The following is a 17,702-nucleotide window of genomic DNA, read 5'->3' on the forward strand; positions in this document are numbered from 1 at the left end:
GGGAAGTTTCTTCATGCTTTGTCTCCAAGAGACTGAGACTGGAGGGAGAAACATTGAAATGGAAACATCCATTACACATCATGGAGCATGGCTTACCTACCCCATGGTAAGATGTTGCAAAAGAAAAAAAATAAAATCACCTGGGAAGGCACCGAGTTCAAATTCTGAATGGAACTATGAGCAATGGGAAAGTTTTATATCAGTGAAGCATATGCCAAAAACAGCTTGATATTTCTTCACCGTGGAACAGTCGATACAGTATTACTGCCATATGTGTGTGAGCTGTTGTTTTTAAGGAGACTGCAATTAAATTGTAATAAAGGTCGAATTATGCCGTCATATTAACATTATTTGGGGATGCATTATAAGTCGTTAAAACTGTGCCAGTGGAATGGGTGGTAGTGTTAAATACCTGTTTAACTTGACTATGAAAATACAATGCCTATAAAAAGTGTTAATCTCCAGGGAAGTTTTCACTTTTTATGGCTTTCGACACTAAATCGTGGTAAATAGAATTTGGCCTTTTGACAAAAATGTACAAAAAACGACTTTTTAATGTCAAAGTAAAAACAGATTTCCATAGAGTACAGTCAATTAATTAAATTATAAAATGCAAAACAAGTGATTGGATAAGTATTCATCCCCTTTAAGTCCATATTTAGAAGAACCACCTTTGCCCACAATTACAGCATTGAGCCTGTTTAGCTAGGCCTCAATTCCTCAGTCTTGTCCATCCGGACGCTGCAATTTTAACCCATTCTTCTTTGCAAAGCTGCTCAAGCTCTGTCAGGTTGCACAGGGATCAAGACTGATCAGCCCTTTTCAAGCCCAGCTACAAATTGTCAAGGCCACTCCAGAACATGCACCTTGTTCTTTTTAAATCGTTCCTCTATTGTGTTGGCTGAATGCTTCAGGTCATTTTCTTACTGAAACAAATCTTCTCCCAACCTGTAGTTCTCTTGCAGCCAGCATCAGGTTGACATCTAGGATTTTTTTTCTATACTTTCTTTTTACCCTCCACCTTGCTGCCGAGTAGCATTCCCATATCATGATGCTGCCACCCCCATGCTTTTAATGTTTTGAAGAAATAAAAGGGAAAGCTTCCAGTGAGGTTGAACACTTTTCATTGGTACTGTACTCATAGCACTTTATTGCATTTTGGCTGCAGTTCACACAATAAAGGAAGGAAAGGCGTATGATGACTCAAGATATGGCTTCTCATTTTGGCCCTGCACTGTCCATTGGTCAGTCCTGTTTTGAAAAATTGCAAAACACAGTACATCATAGAAAAACAAGTAGGTTTAACTGGTCCAATTATTTAATTTGCCTTCATCAAGTGTTGTGATTGCAATGGATTTATCCAATAATAAGAAAGCTTTACAAGTGACATTTCAATAAATATCTATAAAGAGTGTTGCAACACATGCAAAAAAATAAATACAAAAATAACAGTGCATGAGACCACAACATAATGTGGAAGCAGCGGAAATTACACATTCATACCAAAAGTGAAAAAAGCAAGAAAGAGGAAACACATTAGCGTGCAACATATTCTGAAACAACAACAAACTGTTGTGTATTTACAGCGTCCAGCAACCTAACCTAAATAATTTGAGAGTGTTAGTGATTTCACATTAAAAATGTGCAGCAGCTTTACATACTTTAAATGTTTTGTTTGACAGATGCTATGATTTTGTGCCTTTTTTTACATGCTCTTTTACTAATTGTACTTTGTGTTTAACTCAGCGGCTGTCTGCTGCAAACGATTGTTCTCGATTGACGATTGACAAATATTAAGCTGAAGTGAAGTAATCTTCATGTGTGTTAAAATAGATCTAGAGATATCCTCTGCAGCCTGTCCTCATGACAGGAAAGAGAAAGGAGAAGGCAACGAGAAAGTCTTCCTGTGGCTTATGCATCAACCAGCACACATGCGCTCTCACTGAGAGTGACTTGACCAGACGATCGGTTTTAGGTAGCATTTGTACACGGTACTGAAGACAGAAGGATCATTAAGCGCAAAAGGAACTGCACTGGAGCTTTGATTGGGACCCACTGACACACATTAGCAATATTATCAGGTCAGTTGCAGGAAATTAAACCGCATTTCTTACAATAAATCAGAGTAAACCTGTAGAATGTTTTAGACTGAGCAACTTTAGAAATGTCTTTGATTTTAGGCTTTTGCAGCCTTTGCAAGAGATGATAAAGATATATATATATAGAGAGAGAAAATGTAGGAATGTACACTTATTCAATGCTTGTTCTATTACATGAACCATCAAACTAAGAACAATTTTCCCTTGATTTTTTGTTTTTAGACATCACACATGGAGATAAACACAACTTTCTCCTTGGTGTCTGGCAATTACAGCCACACCAACACCACTTGCTCCCGAGACAATGTTTTGAAGACGGTGGTTTTTCCTGTTCTCTACACCCTTCTTTTCCTGGTGGGGATGTTGCTCAATAGCGTGGCTGTGTGGGTGTTCTTTCGCATCCCCTCGCGGTCCCACTTCATTATATACCTGAAGAATATTGTTGTTGCGGACGTCATCATGACCTTCACTTTTCCTTTCAAGGTTTGACACTCTTGCTGGTACACATCTAAATGATTTGTGGGTTATAACTAATGGATTTACTCGTGATTTTTAAATAATTTACTGATGTTTCATAGCTTATCTGTCAGCCATTAATAGAACATTTTAAGTTGTGAGAAATCTCTTGCTGGTGAGTCTTTTATATTGAAGTCATTAAAAATGCAACTAAGATATTCATGTGAATTTTGCAGTACGTGTTAGTAAAGTCATTATTAAAAGATCACAAGTATGTCAGTTTCTCATTAGTCATCAGCAAAACATCAGCAAGATGTCTGCAGTTATACATATTAATGTCAAGCTGGGGTTGTTAACACGAATAAATAGTGAATAAGTAACCACTGTTGGGAGATTTTTGACAACTTCATTTGTCACACTTATTTATAAACCCTTTATAAAGGGTTATAAAGCTGTACCTTATAAATAACATATGATTTGAATGTGAAATCACTGTTTAACTGTAAAATGAGAAAGCCTGAACGCTGTGTCTCTGCAGGTGTTGTCAGACTCCAACTGGGCGTCCACCGGCCTGCGAATATTCGTGTGTCGAGTTTCCTCAGTGCTCTTCTACCTCACCATGTACATCAGCATCCTCTTCTTCGGCCTCATCAGCATCGATCGCTGCAGAAAGACCCTGAAGCCTTTTCGGGGCACTAACTCTGCCCGGCTGACCCGTCGGAAAGTCCTTTCAGGAACCATCTGGACCTTTTTGCTGATTCTCTGTCTGCCTAACGTGATCCTAACGTGCAAAACCCCGACTTCTCCTTATTTCAAGTGCAGCGACCTGAAGACGGAGTTTGGGCTGTACTGGCATGAGGTGGTAAATCATGTGTGTCAAGTGATTTTCTGGAGCAACCTGGTGACTGTGATAGCTTGCTACACTCTAATCACCAAAGAGCTGTACAAATCCTACTCTCGCACTAAATCTCACAGCACTGGGGGAAACATATCTCAAGCACTAAGCGGGGGAACCACTCGGAAACCCCAGCAGGCCAAGAGAAAAATGAATGCAAATGTGTTCTTGGTTTTGGCGGTCTTCTTTGTGTGCTTTGTGCCGTTTCACTTTGCCCGAGTGCCGTACACGATGAGCCAGACCCGAGGAGTTCTCTTTGACTGCAAACTCAAGCTCTTCTTCTTTCAGCTGAAGGAGAGCACGCTTTTCCTCTCATCCCTGAATTCAGTTCTGGACCCTCTCATCTACTTCTTCCTCTGCAAGTCCTTCAGGAACACTCTGTTCAAGACCCTGAAGCTTCCTGCTGGTACCTGCAGCTGGATAACAGGGAGAGGCTCGGATACAGACTCAGGCAGCACCGCTCTGAGAAACTCTTCCGCCGGCACATAAAAACACTGGACATAAGAAAGACTTTTTTTTTTAAAATGTAGTGTCTGAATGTGCACTGTCTGCTCTCAGAAGGCTTTTTTTTTTTTTTATAAAGACCTGCTGTTAAAAAAAATGGATCAAATCCAAATGTCACATACAGTAGGTGACAGACACGGTGTACTTTCCCATAATGTGGCCTGAGACTACCAGAAATGAAATCTACATGCCAGAGCCCATGTAATTACACATGTAATTACAATAATTAGCATCTTTAAAACTTGCAGGTTTACTATTGTCTGTGTATCGTCTGTAGAGAACAGTGTATTGAAGAGAAGTTCACACACTGTATGCTAATGTTTTTTTTTACTTGTGTCAAACTTGAAGTGACCCTCTTAGTTCTTCTTTCTGTTCTCTGTTGAAGTTCAATAACATTAAGTTTCTCTTCTATATTTTCATACTCACTAATTTTTGAAAAGAAATGTGAAGCATTCTGAAAATAAATGTAATTTTAAGGACATCTGCAGTTTGCTTCTAAAATAATGCATCTATATAATGAATCTTAAATATTCTCCTGTGATGTCCTCGTGCTGCATTGTCCATTCTTCTTCTTGCATCAACAGTAATCCTAACCTATTAGGTCCATGGATACATTATGATACAGTGGATGAAGCACTGACAGATTTAGAAAGTAGTCAAGGTCACAATCTACAGAACCGGGGATTTCCAAATGTGCCTACTGCTTTCGGATTCAACTGCAAAGCCAAAAGATTTCAAGTCTCACAGAAATTTAAAGTGATACTGCATAAAGGAAGTAAATGTAATGACAGTTTTATCGTTTTTGTGGCCCTGAGGTTTGCACCAACCTCTCACATAACCGAATATTAAATCCTGTATGGCCGCAATATACGCCTCGGTTCTTTTATGCATCTACTTCTCGCTGGCAATGTAATCAGATTTTTCATATTTTGAAACGTTAACAATGTGTCTCTTAAAATCTTTCAGCACATTTGCTAAATAGGAAATTAATTATGCCCTGGAAAGCTAATAAACAGCATACATAAAGAAACATTTATTTGCTGGTCAAAGGCAGAAATTGTTTGACTGTTGACTAAAGACACAAAGCTTCCCACAACGTATGTCATTTGAAACTTCCTCCCACTCTGAAGGTGCGCACACACATCATCACGAATTTGCATCTTCCTGACAAAGAGGCGGCCAAACACTTGTAATTTATCTTTTTAAGGCGTCCTTCCAGGTTGCACGGCGGTCAAGCATTAACCATTCTCAGCGGTGAGTGGCGAAATATTTTTAACTAAAAACTGTTATTGTTTGCATTGAAGAAAGAGTTCATTAAAGTGTAACTGCATTGAATCAGTTATTTCTCAAAAACACATCAGCATGGCTCAGATTTAGTTATGAGGAGGAATTAGATCTGGTCATTATAACTGTCAAAAACAATGTGAGCCATCCGTTGAGGAGGAGAGAGGTATCTTAACCATTCACACTGAACTGGGGATGTGATTGGAGGACATGGATGTCTTGCTAAAATAAAAGTACATTACTTTGGCGGAATTAATTTGCTTCCTTGCTCAGATTCATTTAGATCAACTTGCTTTTCCTTTGGCTATTTACCAGGTTGGCATTACTGTCACACAAATGGACAGCAACATTTTAAGAAGATTTAATATTCGTAGTGAACATACTGACCATGTAAGTCTAGTTAACACACTTACAAATCAAATCATTACAAAGCAGATGTCACATGCTACTGACATGAATTGCAAATGACTGAAATGTGGCAGCTTCTATGTCGTGTTTCACTGTCCGTATGTGCAAAATGTTTCACGTTCATGTGTTCGGCGAGGTGAAATCAAAACCAACAATTGCATAATTTCCATCACTGGGTGTCAAAAGTGGAAGTGTCAGGTTCAACATTCAGGGTGCATTCAAATGCTCTGGTTGGGCATTCATAAACAAATCATAGTAGCACATGCCCTCTACACTAATAACAAATGCAAATCAGTCCAACTGGGAAACCTGAAAATTTAGGGCATAAGCAAGTCTCAGTCTCAAACAAGTCCTCAGCAGAAGCCCATTCCGGCTGATTTTCGAGTGCAGCTCTGGCAGTTTGTTTTTTTAATTTTCTTTTTGAGGAAGTTTTCAATGAAGCAGCATACACAAATATGTTTGACGTGCATGTTAGCCCGGTCTGCAGGGCACACACAACTGATTTTACTTGCCGTGTACTTGTGTTTATCCGACATTACAGATATAAACTAGCTTCTGATTTGTTAGCTGGAGAGAACGATAGTTTATTCTCCCGCCTAAAACTAGCAAAAATATCTTTGATCCCTTCATTTTTTTCCCCAGATCCTGACGATGTCCAGCAACGCGTCAACCCTCTCCACTGAATGTGCAGCTTCCAGCCTCGTGATCACAAATGAGGTGGTTTCATCCCTCTACTTCCTCTTGTTCCCCGCTGCATTCCTACTCAATGGGGTGGCAGTGTGGGTGTCTTTTCACCTGCGCTCCACTTCCACCTTCATCGTGTACCTTAAAAACCTGGTGGCTGCTGACCTGCTCATGACACTGACGCTCCCTCCCATAGCAGTCAGCTTGCTTCCCGGAGCAACAATTACGTTAAGAGCTTTGGCCTGCCGCTACACAGAAGTCATTTTCTACAGCTGTTTGTACACAAGCATTGCATTAATGGGACTCATAAGTCTGGATCGCTTCTTCAAAATTGTGAGACCGTTTGGAAAGGTGTTGGGACAAAATGTAGTGTTCAGTATCGTCATGTCCAGCTTGGTCTGGGTTGTGATGTTTGGAGGTACGGCTATCCCAACTATGGTTCTAACTGACCAGGATCCCCATTCTGATAATCTTACTGCAGATTTCTGCATGTCCCTGAAAAGTCCAGCTGGTATCAGTCTTCACAAATATGTGGTTGTATTCATGGAGATTCTTTTCTGGTTTGTCAGCGTACTGATTGGGTTTTGCTACATCTGCATCACCGCCAAAGTTCTGAAGTCCTTCAGAAACTCCGGGAGCAACAACACCGAAGGACAGAAGAAAACCAAACTACGAGTCTTCCTGATCCTTCTTGTTTTTTGTGTGTGTTTTGTGCCTCTCCACTTGGTGCGTATTTCTGTCTCGCATATTAAAATCTTTGACAACGCTGGCTGCAGTCAAACATGGGTAGTGGCTGTGAGTAAAGTTGCCCGTTGGGTGTCTGCAACCAACGCCTGCCTCGACCCTCTTCTCTACATCTACCTGTGCAGGGAGTACAGAGACAAACTGGTTGGCATGATGAAAGCTAAAGGTATCTGTGCTGGGTTGTACTCCGACCAAAACGAGGAGATGTAACATTAGAAAAAAGCACATGTGTAGATGTCAAAGTATTTGAACTTTACAAAGTAGGAGAAATACAATATGCCCTCGAGGTGGGGTTTCATTTGAATAAAAACACAGAAAATTAAAACCTAGGAAGCTAGAAAACCTCAGCAGACTGAGAGTTTGTCTTTAAATTTAGTGTTGTACTGCCCTCTAGTGACCAAAGGAGGATTAGCATCTATTGAGATTCGAGGTCCAGCAATGATTTTAAATGAGCTTCTTGTTAAATGTTGTGAAAATCCAATATGCAAACTTTTTGTTCTCATGTCAGTGGTTATGTTTCAAAAAAACTGTCCTCTACACATGCACACGGCATACTGTATGTTTACATAGTGTATATATTTACAACGTCTTTCTCAACACTATGTTTTAACCCCACACTGGGGTGTTATTTTGAAACCCATGTTAATAAATTTCATTTTCAAGTCATCTATTGTTTCCTTTTTTTTTGAGTTTGCATCACCACTGATTCAGATTTACATGACAATATGTCGAAATGTAAATGTAGAGTATAATACAATAATAAAATAGAGAAGAAAGATTATTTAAAATTTTCCAAATCACTTTTTAAAAATTTGTTTTGAACTATTACAAAAGATAGGAAATTCAATTTATGTACATATTTCTCTGCTACAGAAATGAATAACATAAATGCATCCTGCAAATCTTTGGCTTATTATTTAATGTTTAACTAAATGCTAACAACATTTCTTTCCTTGCAAAAGTGCTCAGCTGCCAAAAATGTATTCCTTTTATTTGAGTGTATATTGAGTTTTTCATGGCCTCATTAAATGATTTCATTATCTCCAATCACGCTCTAAACTATCTGCGTATGCCAAAGCGTCCTCCTCCGTCTCAAACAGCAAAAATAAAAAAAGTAAACACCAGCGTGCCCACTTTGTTTTTCACTGCAATATTCTAGCCAATAAACACTAAATTTCCTTGACAGCTATTGCACTTCCTTTGTTTAGGGAGACAATACGCTCCAGTGAAGGCTGCGGCGCTCTGTGGTTGGTGTTAACCGATACCACCCTTTGGTCAGACGATGCTACTGCACCAGGTTGCTGCAAAGTCATGACTTAATTTTCTTGCTAAAAAAAATGGTGCAGTCAATCAGGAACATATGAAAGCAGATGCGTAGACCAAAAACAGACAATTGTTTAGCTTTTTAATTAAAATATTTCTCAAAGGAAACTTCATTTACTCTGCCAGCAGTAAACATCACAATAACGATGAGTGGAATTGGGGAAACGTTGTGCAGTTAGTCTTCTAAATGATGTTCAGCGCAAATGGTACATCAATATTGGGGACGTTTGTTATGCTAAAACTCTTGATTAAGTAAAAAAAGAAAGATGCATTCGAGTTGGAGTTGACTATTCGTGTCTGTAAACAACCATAAATGCTTGTTTTGATTATTTTAAAGTGGAGGAACAAACAGTGACATCTGAAGCTCATGTGAAGGACAAAGCAAGTATGAAGGACCATCAATCCAACTCTTCAATCCATCCAGTCTAAGTGCGGATGTGTGACGTCTGTTTTGTTTTTGGCAAAGGCCGGGAAGTTTTTCCTATTTTTGCATATGCCCTGGTAAATTGCCAGTCTTATCACAGCTGAAACATTGATTTGTTTGCTAGGGAAATCAACGGGGTTTCTTAAGCACCTACAATGTCAGTAAACAGTCACACGGATCCGTTTGGTAACTTTGAGAGGAGAAGATCAAGTCAACAACCGTAAGTTATAATCAAAATGCAATTTTTTTCTCATTGTTAGTAACAATATAGCATTTGTACATAAAAGATTAACGACAAAGACAACCTATTAGCTAACTGGTGGTCTTCTTCTAAAGAGTCCTCTTAAAACACCTTTACAATGTGTTATGATATATGGATTTTTAAAAAAAAAGAAGGGATGGCTTTTAATAAGGCATCACAACAATGATGAATATCGCAGTTAAGATGCCAAAAAAAAATTGCAGATAAAAAAATTGCCATGTATTTCTATCTAATAATGTTGCGTATGTTTTTTAAGATATTAAATCACTACAATTTACACAACTGACAAACATTAAAAAGAAACCATAGTCTGTGCTCTGTGTTCTATAAACCCTATAAAGGTAGGAGAAACAGACTATCCTAAAAGAAATGGTTTTCCACGATAATAAGTCAAAATATCTTTATTTCATTTTGCTAACAGCCAGTGGAAGGCTTCTGTGTGTTTGATGAGGTGCATTAGTTGCTTCTTCTTCCACTTTACTCAGTAAACTCTGAGAAAAATGAGCTGCCCAGCGATGACAAGCAAACCTATAATCTCTCCTTATTAATTCCGAATTTGCATTCAACTGTTTCTCATTTTATTGTTTTGGCGAGGGCTTGAAAAATAGAAACTCTGAAGTATATAAAGCACTAAATGCAAATACTGGAAGACGGCATGTATGAGGAATGGAAAAATGGATAATAAAATAAATGTTTTTAAACTAGTACGCAGCAAACAACATAATAAACAGCACACTGCTTTTTTTTTTTGTCGCTTCACTTAGCCTGCAGCTTGGACCCAGAAACAGGAGGGACAATGGGTAAATGGTTGGATCCGCTCTTTGAAAGCACCCAGCCAAGTGAGTGAACGCAACTTAATTCTGAATTATTCAAACAATGCTGCACATATTCAAGTGAGACAGTTTGCTTAACATACGTACTTTAATGTAAGGTCTATGTAGAAATGATCTTAAAAACAGCCAAACTGTGGATCTAAAATGTGTTTCTCTTCTCTGTAGGTGCAGTATCACCGGTGGATGACGCATCTTACGACGATTCAGATTGTGAACATTTCGTTTACACCTCAGTCCCCACCCAAGTTCTCTACTTTCTCATGTTCCCTGTGGCTTTGTTGCTGAACGGTGTGGCGGCCTGGGTGTCCCTGCACCTTAAATCCACCTCCACTTTTGTGGTGTATCTGAAAAATCTGGTAGCTGCTGACTTGATCATGACCTTGATCATCCCAATCAAAGGTGCGAGTGACTTGCCAGGTGCTTCGCAGCAATTATACCGGCTTTCGTGTCGCTACTTCAGTGTCATTTTCTACAGCACCCTGTACACGTGCATCTCGTTGCTGGGCATCATCAGTGTCGACCGATTCTTCAAGATCATGATGCCCCGCAGCAAGTTGTGTCAGAATCTGACCTTAAGCAAACTGATATCAGGGTCAGTGTGGGTGATGCAGTTTGGAGGCACAGCTTTGCCAAATATCATTTTAACTAACAAATCAGGAGAAAATATGACAGAGATTGACAGCTGCATGAAGCTGAAAGGACCGGCAGGACTTCAGTTCCATGAAAAGGCAATCATTTTTGTCAATGTTCTCTTCTGGTTCGTCAGTGTGGTCATTGTGGTCTGCTACATCGGCATCGCAAACAAAGTCATCCAGTCTTTTAGAAACTCCGGCAGCAACAACAACCAGGGCAAGCAGAAAATCAAACTTCGCGTGTTTCTGGTTGTCATTGTGTTTTTTGTGGCATTTGGACCGTATCACATCATCAGGATCCCGTACACTTTTCAACAAGTCAACTCTTCTTCCTATGCAGACTGCTCTTATGTGATAAGCAAATTTGTCAAAGACCTCAGCCTCTGGCTTGCTACCACAAACATCTGCATGGACCCACTTCTCTACGTCTTTCTGTGTCGAGAGTTCAAGGAGAAACTGACGTCCATGATGGAAAACATTTCGATGTCATTTAAAGCAGCTTTGGCAGACAAGGCAGACTGCACCGTGCCACAGTGTAGATTCCAATAGAAGTCATGAGAATGTCACGCCACCGTCTGAGCTCAGATGTTACTGCAGATTTTGTAAACTCAATATCACATTAACATTTTATCATATACTGCATTTGCTTTTCTAACACATGCTGAAATTGCTTGTCTCATCAACGTGTGGCTTTAAATAGCTCGAAAACCACAAAGAGGAAATACAGTAAGGATGTAGGCTATAAACAGTCTGAGGAAAGACTTTGCATCTGCTGTTTTTTAATGTCAACAAAGTAGCTCTAAAAAGTTGAAAATCAGAGGTCTAACAAAAACAGCCATGCAAAACACTTGATAACGTGCACATCACACGGAAGTCTTTTAATGTTTGTGGACGCTGTAAAAATGGGTCATGTTTCCAATGCGTCTATCTACCAGTTTCATTGGTTTGCAGCATGCTTGCCACTTCTTACCACAGAGGGTTCACTGCAAAGCAAGTATGTGTGCAACACGGCCAAGATACTTTTACCGCACTGATATCTTTCCTCTATCACGAGACTAATGAGCTGTGCGTTTATTTAATTTATTATTCTGCCTAGTGTTGCACAAAAACAACTTTGAGTCAACACATTTTCTAATAAAACATCCCTGCTTGTATCCTTCAGCTGAGCAAACTGTGCTTTTCATTATTTTATTTTTGTTAACACGATTGCTGTTAAATGGTTGTGATGTATTTTAAAAAATAAAAATGAGATAGTGATTACCTTTAACTTTTTTTTTGTCTCTTTGGGTCTCAAAACCATGAATCTCCATATCATTTACAGTAGAACATATACTGACTAAACAACAACAACATTCGTGTAGTAAACACTTGCAGCTTCCTTCCCATACATCGTATCTCCTGGTTCAAATCCAAACAAAATCACACAGGAAGTCGTGCCGTTCTCAGAATGTACTATTTTTATCACGAAAGCACAAAAGGGAATAGCACTCTAGCAAAACAACACTACATCAGACATGTTGTGTTGCATTTGGCAGAAGTTAGAGATCATATATGCTATTGCAGATACATAAACATATTTTAAGATAAATAAAACAACATTTTGCATGCAACACTATCACATATGGAGCTTCTTCTATAAAGGAACAGTGTGCATTTATAAAGAGGAACTTTGAGAAAAACAGAACATAAAAACAAAACAAAACAAAAAAGACAGCGCAGTATATATATATATGCCATTCTTGCTCACTAAAACCACAGCATTGTTTGTCCCTGCAGTGGGCGTTGACTGATGAGAAAAGATAGACGCTAGAGGTGTGGTAAATGTAAGCGGCGAGAGGGAGGAGTGGTAGGCTGCAGGGGTCTCTCAATGTGGGTCAAAAAAATGAGCCCAAGGCTTTGGTGTTTGCTTGTCAACAGCTACTCGGACTGACGCAAGCCAGCGGAGGCAGAGGGACTGGCACGGAGCAGAACAAGCCTCTCAGCAGACAATTGGAACAGGAAGCAAGGAAGGAAAGGGTCTTTCACCCGGAGGAAGACTGGCAAACTCATTGGGATTGTGACAAGACAGCCACACAGTAGCTCCAGAGACCACCCATTGTAAGAGCATCAAACACACACACACACTTAAAGCGAGAGAGAGAGTGTGTGTGAGAAGGAGAGGGAGGGAGATACACTGAGAAAGACTTAAAGCTCAGGTCAGGACCGGTAGAACTTGACTAATTAAGAAAAGTAATAACTTTAGCAACACCAAGTTTTTTTTTCAATTTTGGATATTCTTTCATTTCGTTTTCTTCTTGTGGGGGAAGAAGGGGAAAGAGGAATTAGGCGTTTCACTTCTTCCTTTTTGTGAAATATTGTGGGGTTCTTTTTTTTTTTTTCCTTGCTTTGCTCATTATTCTCACCCATGCACCGCAGTCACAGACGATAAAGACACAAAAGAAGGTAAGTCTCAATTAATGGCTTTACAAGTATATCTTTTAGATTAAAACGCCAGCTGAAACTGGGCACAAAGAGAGGATTTGTGTTACAATAGTTGGGAACAATCTAATTAACATTAGTATGCGCACTAAAACAGACCAAGGTTTGAAAGAAATATATACTTGGGTTGCTATAGCACCTGCTTGCAGCCTCAGCGGTATTCGAAGTTAAGGTTTTTAATGCACAGGCAGATATACAACCGAGACAGGATGAGAACACACAGAATCTAAAACTGAATATTAAGTCTTGCTATTTTTGACTGTGTGTGGTTACGATGTATTTAGTTTTTGTCCTAAAAGAGAAGTATGTACATGCTACTAAAAGTGGCAGAAAGTGGCCTTTACTTGTTGATTTAAAGACAGAGAACAGGCTTAATTCTTAACACTAGTTATACGAGTGAATCAAAGTGTTTTGAGGATGTTTTGGGAGCTCTAGAAAATAATTAGAAAAATGTTGCATTTGTAAAGATGCTGGAAGCGTATTAGTGCTCTATCTTTGCAGCATCTCTTTTTTAACTTTATACAATGTCCTCCTTATGTCTCCTCTTTCTCTCATCCCGTCAGAGGTCCAGTGAAGATCAGAACATGAACAACACTTTGACCAACACCTCCATCAAGTGTGTTCGGGATACCAGTGTGACGGCTGTGGTTTTCCCCTGTCTATACAGTATCCTCTTTGTAGTTGCCCTGATACTAAACTCCCTGGCTGCATGGATCTTCTTCAGCATCCCCAGCACCTCAACATTTGTGGTCTTTCTCAAAAATGTGGTAAGTCTTTCGCTTTATAAATGTTGCCGTTACTGCGAAGCAAGCAAACACTGAAAAACTAACCTGTGCTCCTTCACTAACAGGTGGTGGCCGACTTGCTGATGACGCTGACCATCCCTCTGAGAGTCTTAAGCGACGCCGGCGTTGGCTTCTGGCATCTACGCGCCTTCCACTGTCGATACTCTGCCGTTCTCTTCTACATCACCATGTACATCAGCATCCTCCTGCTGGGCCTCATTAGTTTGGACCGCTACCTGAAGATCGTGAGGCCCTTTGGGCAGTGCTTCTTGCAGCGGGTCCGTGTTGGTCAGCTGCTGAGTGCTGCAGTTTGGGTGGTCATGTTATGTTTAGCGCTGCCCAACGTTATTCTAAGCGACCAGACGCCGCGCGTCTCTGGAGGCAGACTGAAGTGCAGCTCCATGAAGAGCAAAGCTGGCCTGATGTGGCACGAAGGGTTCAACTACTTCTGTCAGGTAACTATGACTTAAATGAATAGTTTAAGATTTTTGCAAGTATTTGCTTTCTGGTGAAGAACCAAAGTTCAGATTAGTCAGATGGGAAGATCCGTGCCTGTCTAATGCGGTGTGAAGTCAGCTGTTTCCCTTCTGTTTTAAGTATTTATATGCTGTACTAGTGGTTTCATATTCAGTGTGCTAGCGAGCGTGGTATCAATCTTCTCATCTAACCCGCAAAGACAAACCAAAAAAGGATATTTCACAGAATTGCAGACCTTAACCCTATTCAGGACTTTCATGTTGCCATATGTAGAAGGTCTTTCAGGGTTCATTGGACCCCAAGAAAGAATATGTGCAAAAAATTTGTTGGTATTCATTATAGACTTTTATACTAGGTTAAATACATTGTTTGATAAGTTGACATATCTTTGGTTCCAAATGCATGACAAATGTCCCTCTTTTTACATTTTTAAAAAACATTTTCAAAAATACAAAACCAATACCTGTCACCGACACTAAATGGCCTGGGATCCAAAAGACCCCACAAGTCCTGAGTAGGATTAAGGATACGGGTGGGTGACAAATTAAAGGAAAAACCTGAATCTTTAACCCCTACAGCAAAAGAAATACGACGGCTTTGTTATGCTGTGGTGTTCGTTTTGCTTCACTACAAATCAATACAAAGTTGTTCAGAGTGATCACTTTCTTTTATCCTATGATGAAACATTTCTATCCTGATGGGACTGGTCTCTTTCAGGGTGACAATACTCCCATCCATAGGGCACAAGAGGGGTTTAAAGAGGAAAAGAAAATCCTGTAAATCATATAATATGGCTTTCACAGCGACAATGTTGCAATCAAATTGAACATTTAAGAAATTCTTGACCACTGTGCTAGACAGCACAATCAACCAACATCATTGAAGCACCAAACAAAGGAATACATTTTGGGGAAAAAAAAAAAAAAAAAAAAGCTCCATTAGAGCTGCTGAGACTTAGAGAATCAGTTCCAAGGGGCATTGAACCTTAGTAAGACACTTAAGGTTGGTTTTTCCTTTACTTTCACATCATCAGCATTGTGAAATCAGTGAATTTAAGTACAGTGCAATATTCAGAATGTCATTAGTGAAATGAACTCCAGCTGACCTTTTAATTGCTCAACCACAAATTTTCAAGAACACAAGCTGTGAGAAATCCCCGTCTTGCTTCATGTTATGTCAATGTGTTGTTTTAGGTCGTTTTCTGGGGCACGCTTGCCCTCATGGTGGTTTGCTACACGTTCATCAGCAAGAAGGTCTACGAGTCATACAAAGCCTCAAAGAGCAGATCTCAGGCAGCCAGTCGCAGAACCAAGGCAAAGGTCTTTGTGGTGGTGGGGGTGTTTTTCATCTGCTTTGCACCCTTTCATTTCGCCCGCGTCCCCTACACGCTGACCCAGACCCGCAGCATCGCCAGTCATTGCCAGGCACAGAATGCGCTCTACATTGCCAAGGAAACCACCCTGTGGCTGTCGACCACCAACGTGTGCCTGGACCCGCTTATCTATGTGTTCCTGTGCAAGGTGTTCAGGAAGAAACTGACGGCCGCACTGTGCCGGAAGCCGCTTCACAAAGGTACCATGGAGTCTGCCACGGCAACGTCAACTCAAGTAGAGATGTCACAAATAGCCCACAGTAACAGACTGTCATATAATGGCATGCTGCAACACAGTGGACAATACACAATGGAGGACAATTAATAACTGTTATAGTCCGGGTGAGATGAGAGGCTGCCTGGTGTTTTACTTGTAAATAACTTTTCTTTTCTTGATGACGGGATGTAAAAAAATATAAGTAATAACGCAAAGTTATCAAAATGTGACGCATGAATATTGTTGTGCAACAGAAAAAAAAAAAAAAGTCCAAAATTACCAGCAGCGGCCATAAAGTTTGATGCCATCAGCGAAGACTGTTTCTGATACAGTACTAACCAAGCACTTCTGCCCCGTATTTGCCAAGTCATCCGACACATTTCCTTCATTGCGCTTACTGTCATTTTTTTGCTTCCTTCTTTCTAATCTCGCTCAAACTGCACTTTCCCTTTGCATAATGTTGGCTAAAGGGTACACATTTTGACAACACAGTTTTTCTAGTGATTACCGCTGAGTGTACAGGGACTGAAAGATAACGAAATGAGTTGGGAACAAAAGACTGCAACAGATGCCTCTTATAGAAAACTGTATATCAATAATAATATTAATAAATTGTATATTTTTCGTACTACAATTGCAAAGTGTTCTCTTTTGTGCTTAATGCAAATTTTCATAATAGCAGAGCTCATACAAGCATCATTATTGGGTCAACACAAGCATGCCAAAGCTCACTTCACAGCACTGAACAACGTACTGTATGCATTAGGGTTAAGATTAACTGATCTCATCAAATCTAAGACAAACAACAACAAAAGTGATCGCTGTGTGCATGTACAGCTGAGGGTAACATAAGCAGGGAAATGAAGAACAGAGGATGAAAATGACCTAAAAACAGCGTTGCCAAGATAGATGAAAAGATTCGTAGTTCGCATCATACTCAAGCTAATGTAAAATATATAATCAAAGAAGATATTAGAGGATTTTTATTTTTTATTTTCTTAAATGGACTATATGTGGTTTCTTTTCTCATGGTAAGGACTGATTACATAAGATTAGAGAAGCATGCTGTGATGTTTGGTGACATATATCCGGTGGCAGACGACCTGCCAGAGCTGTGGTTTTAGACTTACAGAAATCACTCTGCTGGAGATCAACTTGAAGCAAACTCCCAGCAAGGCTGCAAGCTTTTGCAAGATACCCACAGCACAGACTCATAGCTGCAGCAGTGTCTGATTAGCTTTTGAATTGAACAAGAAAGAGAAAAAACACAGAACTGGAACAAATTGACTTTTTCCTCAACACTGCAACACCCTAAAGATGGGTTTCAGGACATTCACAAACGGGTTCTGCAGGATTAATGTCACCTCCCACCTGATTTATAATCACGTCTACATGTGGGTTTGATTAATATAATAATGAAATATGATCTTTCTCCATCCCACCCTCTGTCGCTTACGACGGAGGCTGATATTTGGGCAGGAAATTAATGAGCTACAGAGCGGTCAGAGCGCCGACTGCAGCCGGGGGAAGGACCGTTCGTCACCCTCAGATTAAATCCTCTGACAGATGACCCCGCAGTACTGAATTATGAGAAATTCTAAATGACATTCATGGAAATTAAATAAACCCTGAAGATAGTGTAGCCAAGCCGTATGCACAGACACAAGTTGGGGACAAAAAGAGCCAGGTAATAGGGACAAGGTAGAGGCAGGGATTGACAGTTTCCCATAACTGGCTGCGTGGCAATACAGCTTTCATATAAGAGAAACCTGTCATGTCTGCATGTCAGAGATGCCAATCAGCTGGCTTATGAATGTTTTCATGT

General features: G+C 40.0%; 4 protein-coding genes across 5 annotated transcripts; all 4 read left to right on the forward strand.

Moving 5' to 3' along the window:
• Positions 1-1,965: 1,965 nt before the first annotated feature.
• On the forward strand, positions 1,966-4,820 carry p2ry12 (purinergic receptor P2Y12). The gene is made up of 3 exons (XM_008289988.1): positions 1,966-2,081; positions 2,322-2,582; positions 3,094-4,820. Exons 2-3 carry the CDS (start codon positions 2,331-2,333, stop codon positions 3,937-3,939), a joined length of 1,098 nt encoding a protein of 365 aa, XP_008288210.1. The 5' UTR covers positions 1,966-2,081; positions 2,322-2,330; the 3' UTR covers positions 3,940-4,820.
• Positions 4,821-6,297: 1,477 nt separating this feature from the next.
• On the forward strand, positions 6,298-7,284 carry LOC103363301 (P2Y purinoceptor 13-like). Its single transcript, XM_008289997.1, has one exon. The coding sequence runs from the start codon at positions 6,298-6,300 to the stop codon at positions 7,282-7,284; it is 987 nt and encodes a 328-aa protein (XP_008288219.1).
• A 2,595-nt stretch (positions 7,285-9,879) lies between these two features.
• LOC103363302 (P2Y purinoceptor 13-like) lies at positions 9,880-11,097 on the forward strand. Its single transcript, XM_008289998.1, has 2 exons — positions 9,880-9,922; positions 10,082-11,097. Exons 1-2 carry the CDS (start codon positions 9,880-9,882, stop codon positions 11,095-11,097), a joined length of 1,059 nt encoding a protein of 352 aa, XP_008288220.1.
• A 1,362-nt stretch (positions 11,098-12,459) lies between these two features.
• LOC103363296 (P2Y purinoceptor 13-like) lies at positions 12,460-16,511 on the forward strand. Of its 2 annotated transcripts, none has more exons than XM_008289990.1 (4): positions 12,460-12,645; positions 13,590-13,793; positions 13,877-14,266; positions 15,482-16,511. In XM_008289990.1, exons 2-4 carry the CDS (start codon positions 13,611-13,613, stop codon positions 15,983-15,985), a joined length of 1,077 nt encoding a protein of 358 aa, XP_008288212.1. In that variant the 5' UTR covers positions 12,460-12,645; positions 13,590-13,610; the 3' UTR covers positions 15,986-16,511. The 2 variants fall into 2 exon arrangements, with proteins under 2 accessions (XP_008288212.1, XP_008288211.1); XM_008289989.1 differs by lacking the exon at positions 12,460-12,645 and adding an exon at positions 12,933-12,990.
• Positions 16,512-17,702: the final 1,191 nt, after the last annotated feature.

The sequence above is a fragment of the Stegastes partitus genome, unplaced genomic scaffold (assembly GCF_000690725.1).
Source record: "Stegastes partitus isolate 25-593 unplaced genomic scaffold, Stegastes_partitus-1.0.2 Scaffold650, whole genome shotgun sequence".
Taxonomy (NCBI): Eukaryota; Metazoa; Chordata; class Actinopteri; family Pomacentridae; genus Stegastes; species Stegastes partitus.

Bases quoted from the DNA above. Each gene is read 5' to 3' on its own strand.
- p2ry12 (XM_008289988.1), top strand. From the start codon at position 2,331: ATGGAGATAAACACAACTTTCTCCTTGGTGTCTGGCAATTACAGCCAC. The intron at 2,583-3,093 runs GTTTGACACTCT...GTGTCTCTGCAG, and splicing joins CCTTCACTTTTCCTTTCAAG to GTGTTGTCAGACTCCAACTG.
- LOC103363301 (XM_008289997.1), top strand. From the start codon at position 6,298: ATGTCCAGCAACGCGTCAACCCTCTCCACTGAATGTGCAGCTTCCAGC.
- LOC103363302 (XM_008289998.1), top strand. From the start codon at position 9,880: ATGGGTAAATGGTTGGATCCGCTCTTTGAAAGCACCCAGCCAA. The intron at 9,923-10,081 runs GTGAGTGAACGC...TCTTCTCTGTAG, and splicing joins CTTTGAAAGCACCCAGCCAA to GTGCAGTATCACCGGTGGAT.
- LOC103363296 (XM_008289990.1), top strand. From the start codon at position 13,611: ATGAACAACACTTTGACCAACACCTCCATCAAGTGTGTTCGGGATACC. The intron at 13,794-13,876 runs GTAAGTCTTTCG...CTTCACTAACAG, and splicing joins TGGTCTTTCTCAAAAATGTG to GTGGTGGCCGACTTGCTGAT. The intron at 14,267-15,481 runs GTAACTATGACT...GTGTTGTTTTAG, and splicing joins GGTTCAACTACTTCTGTCAG to GTCGTTTTCTGGGGCACGCT.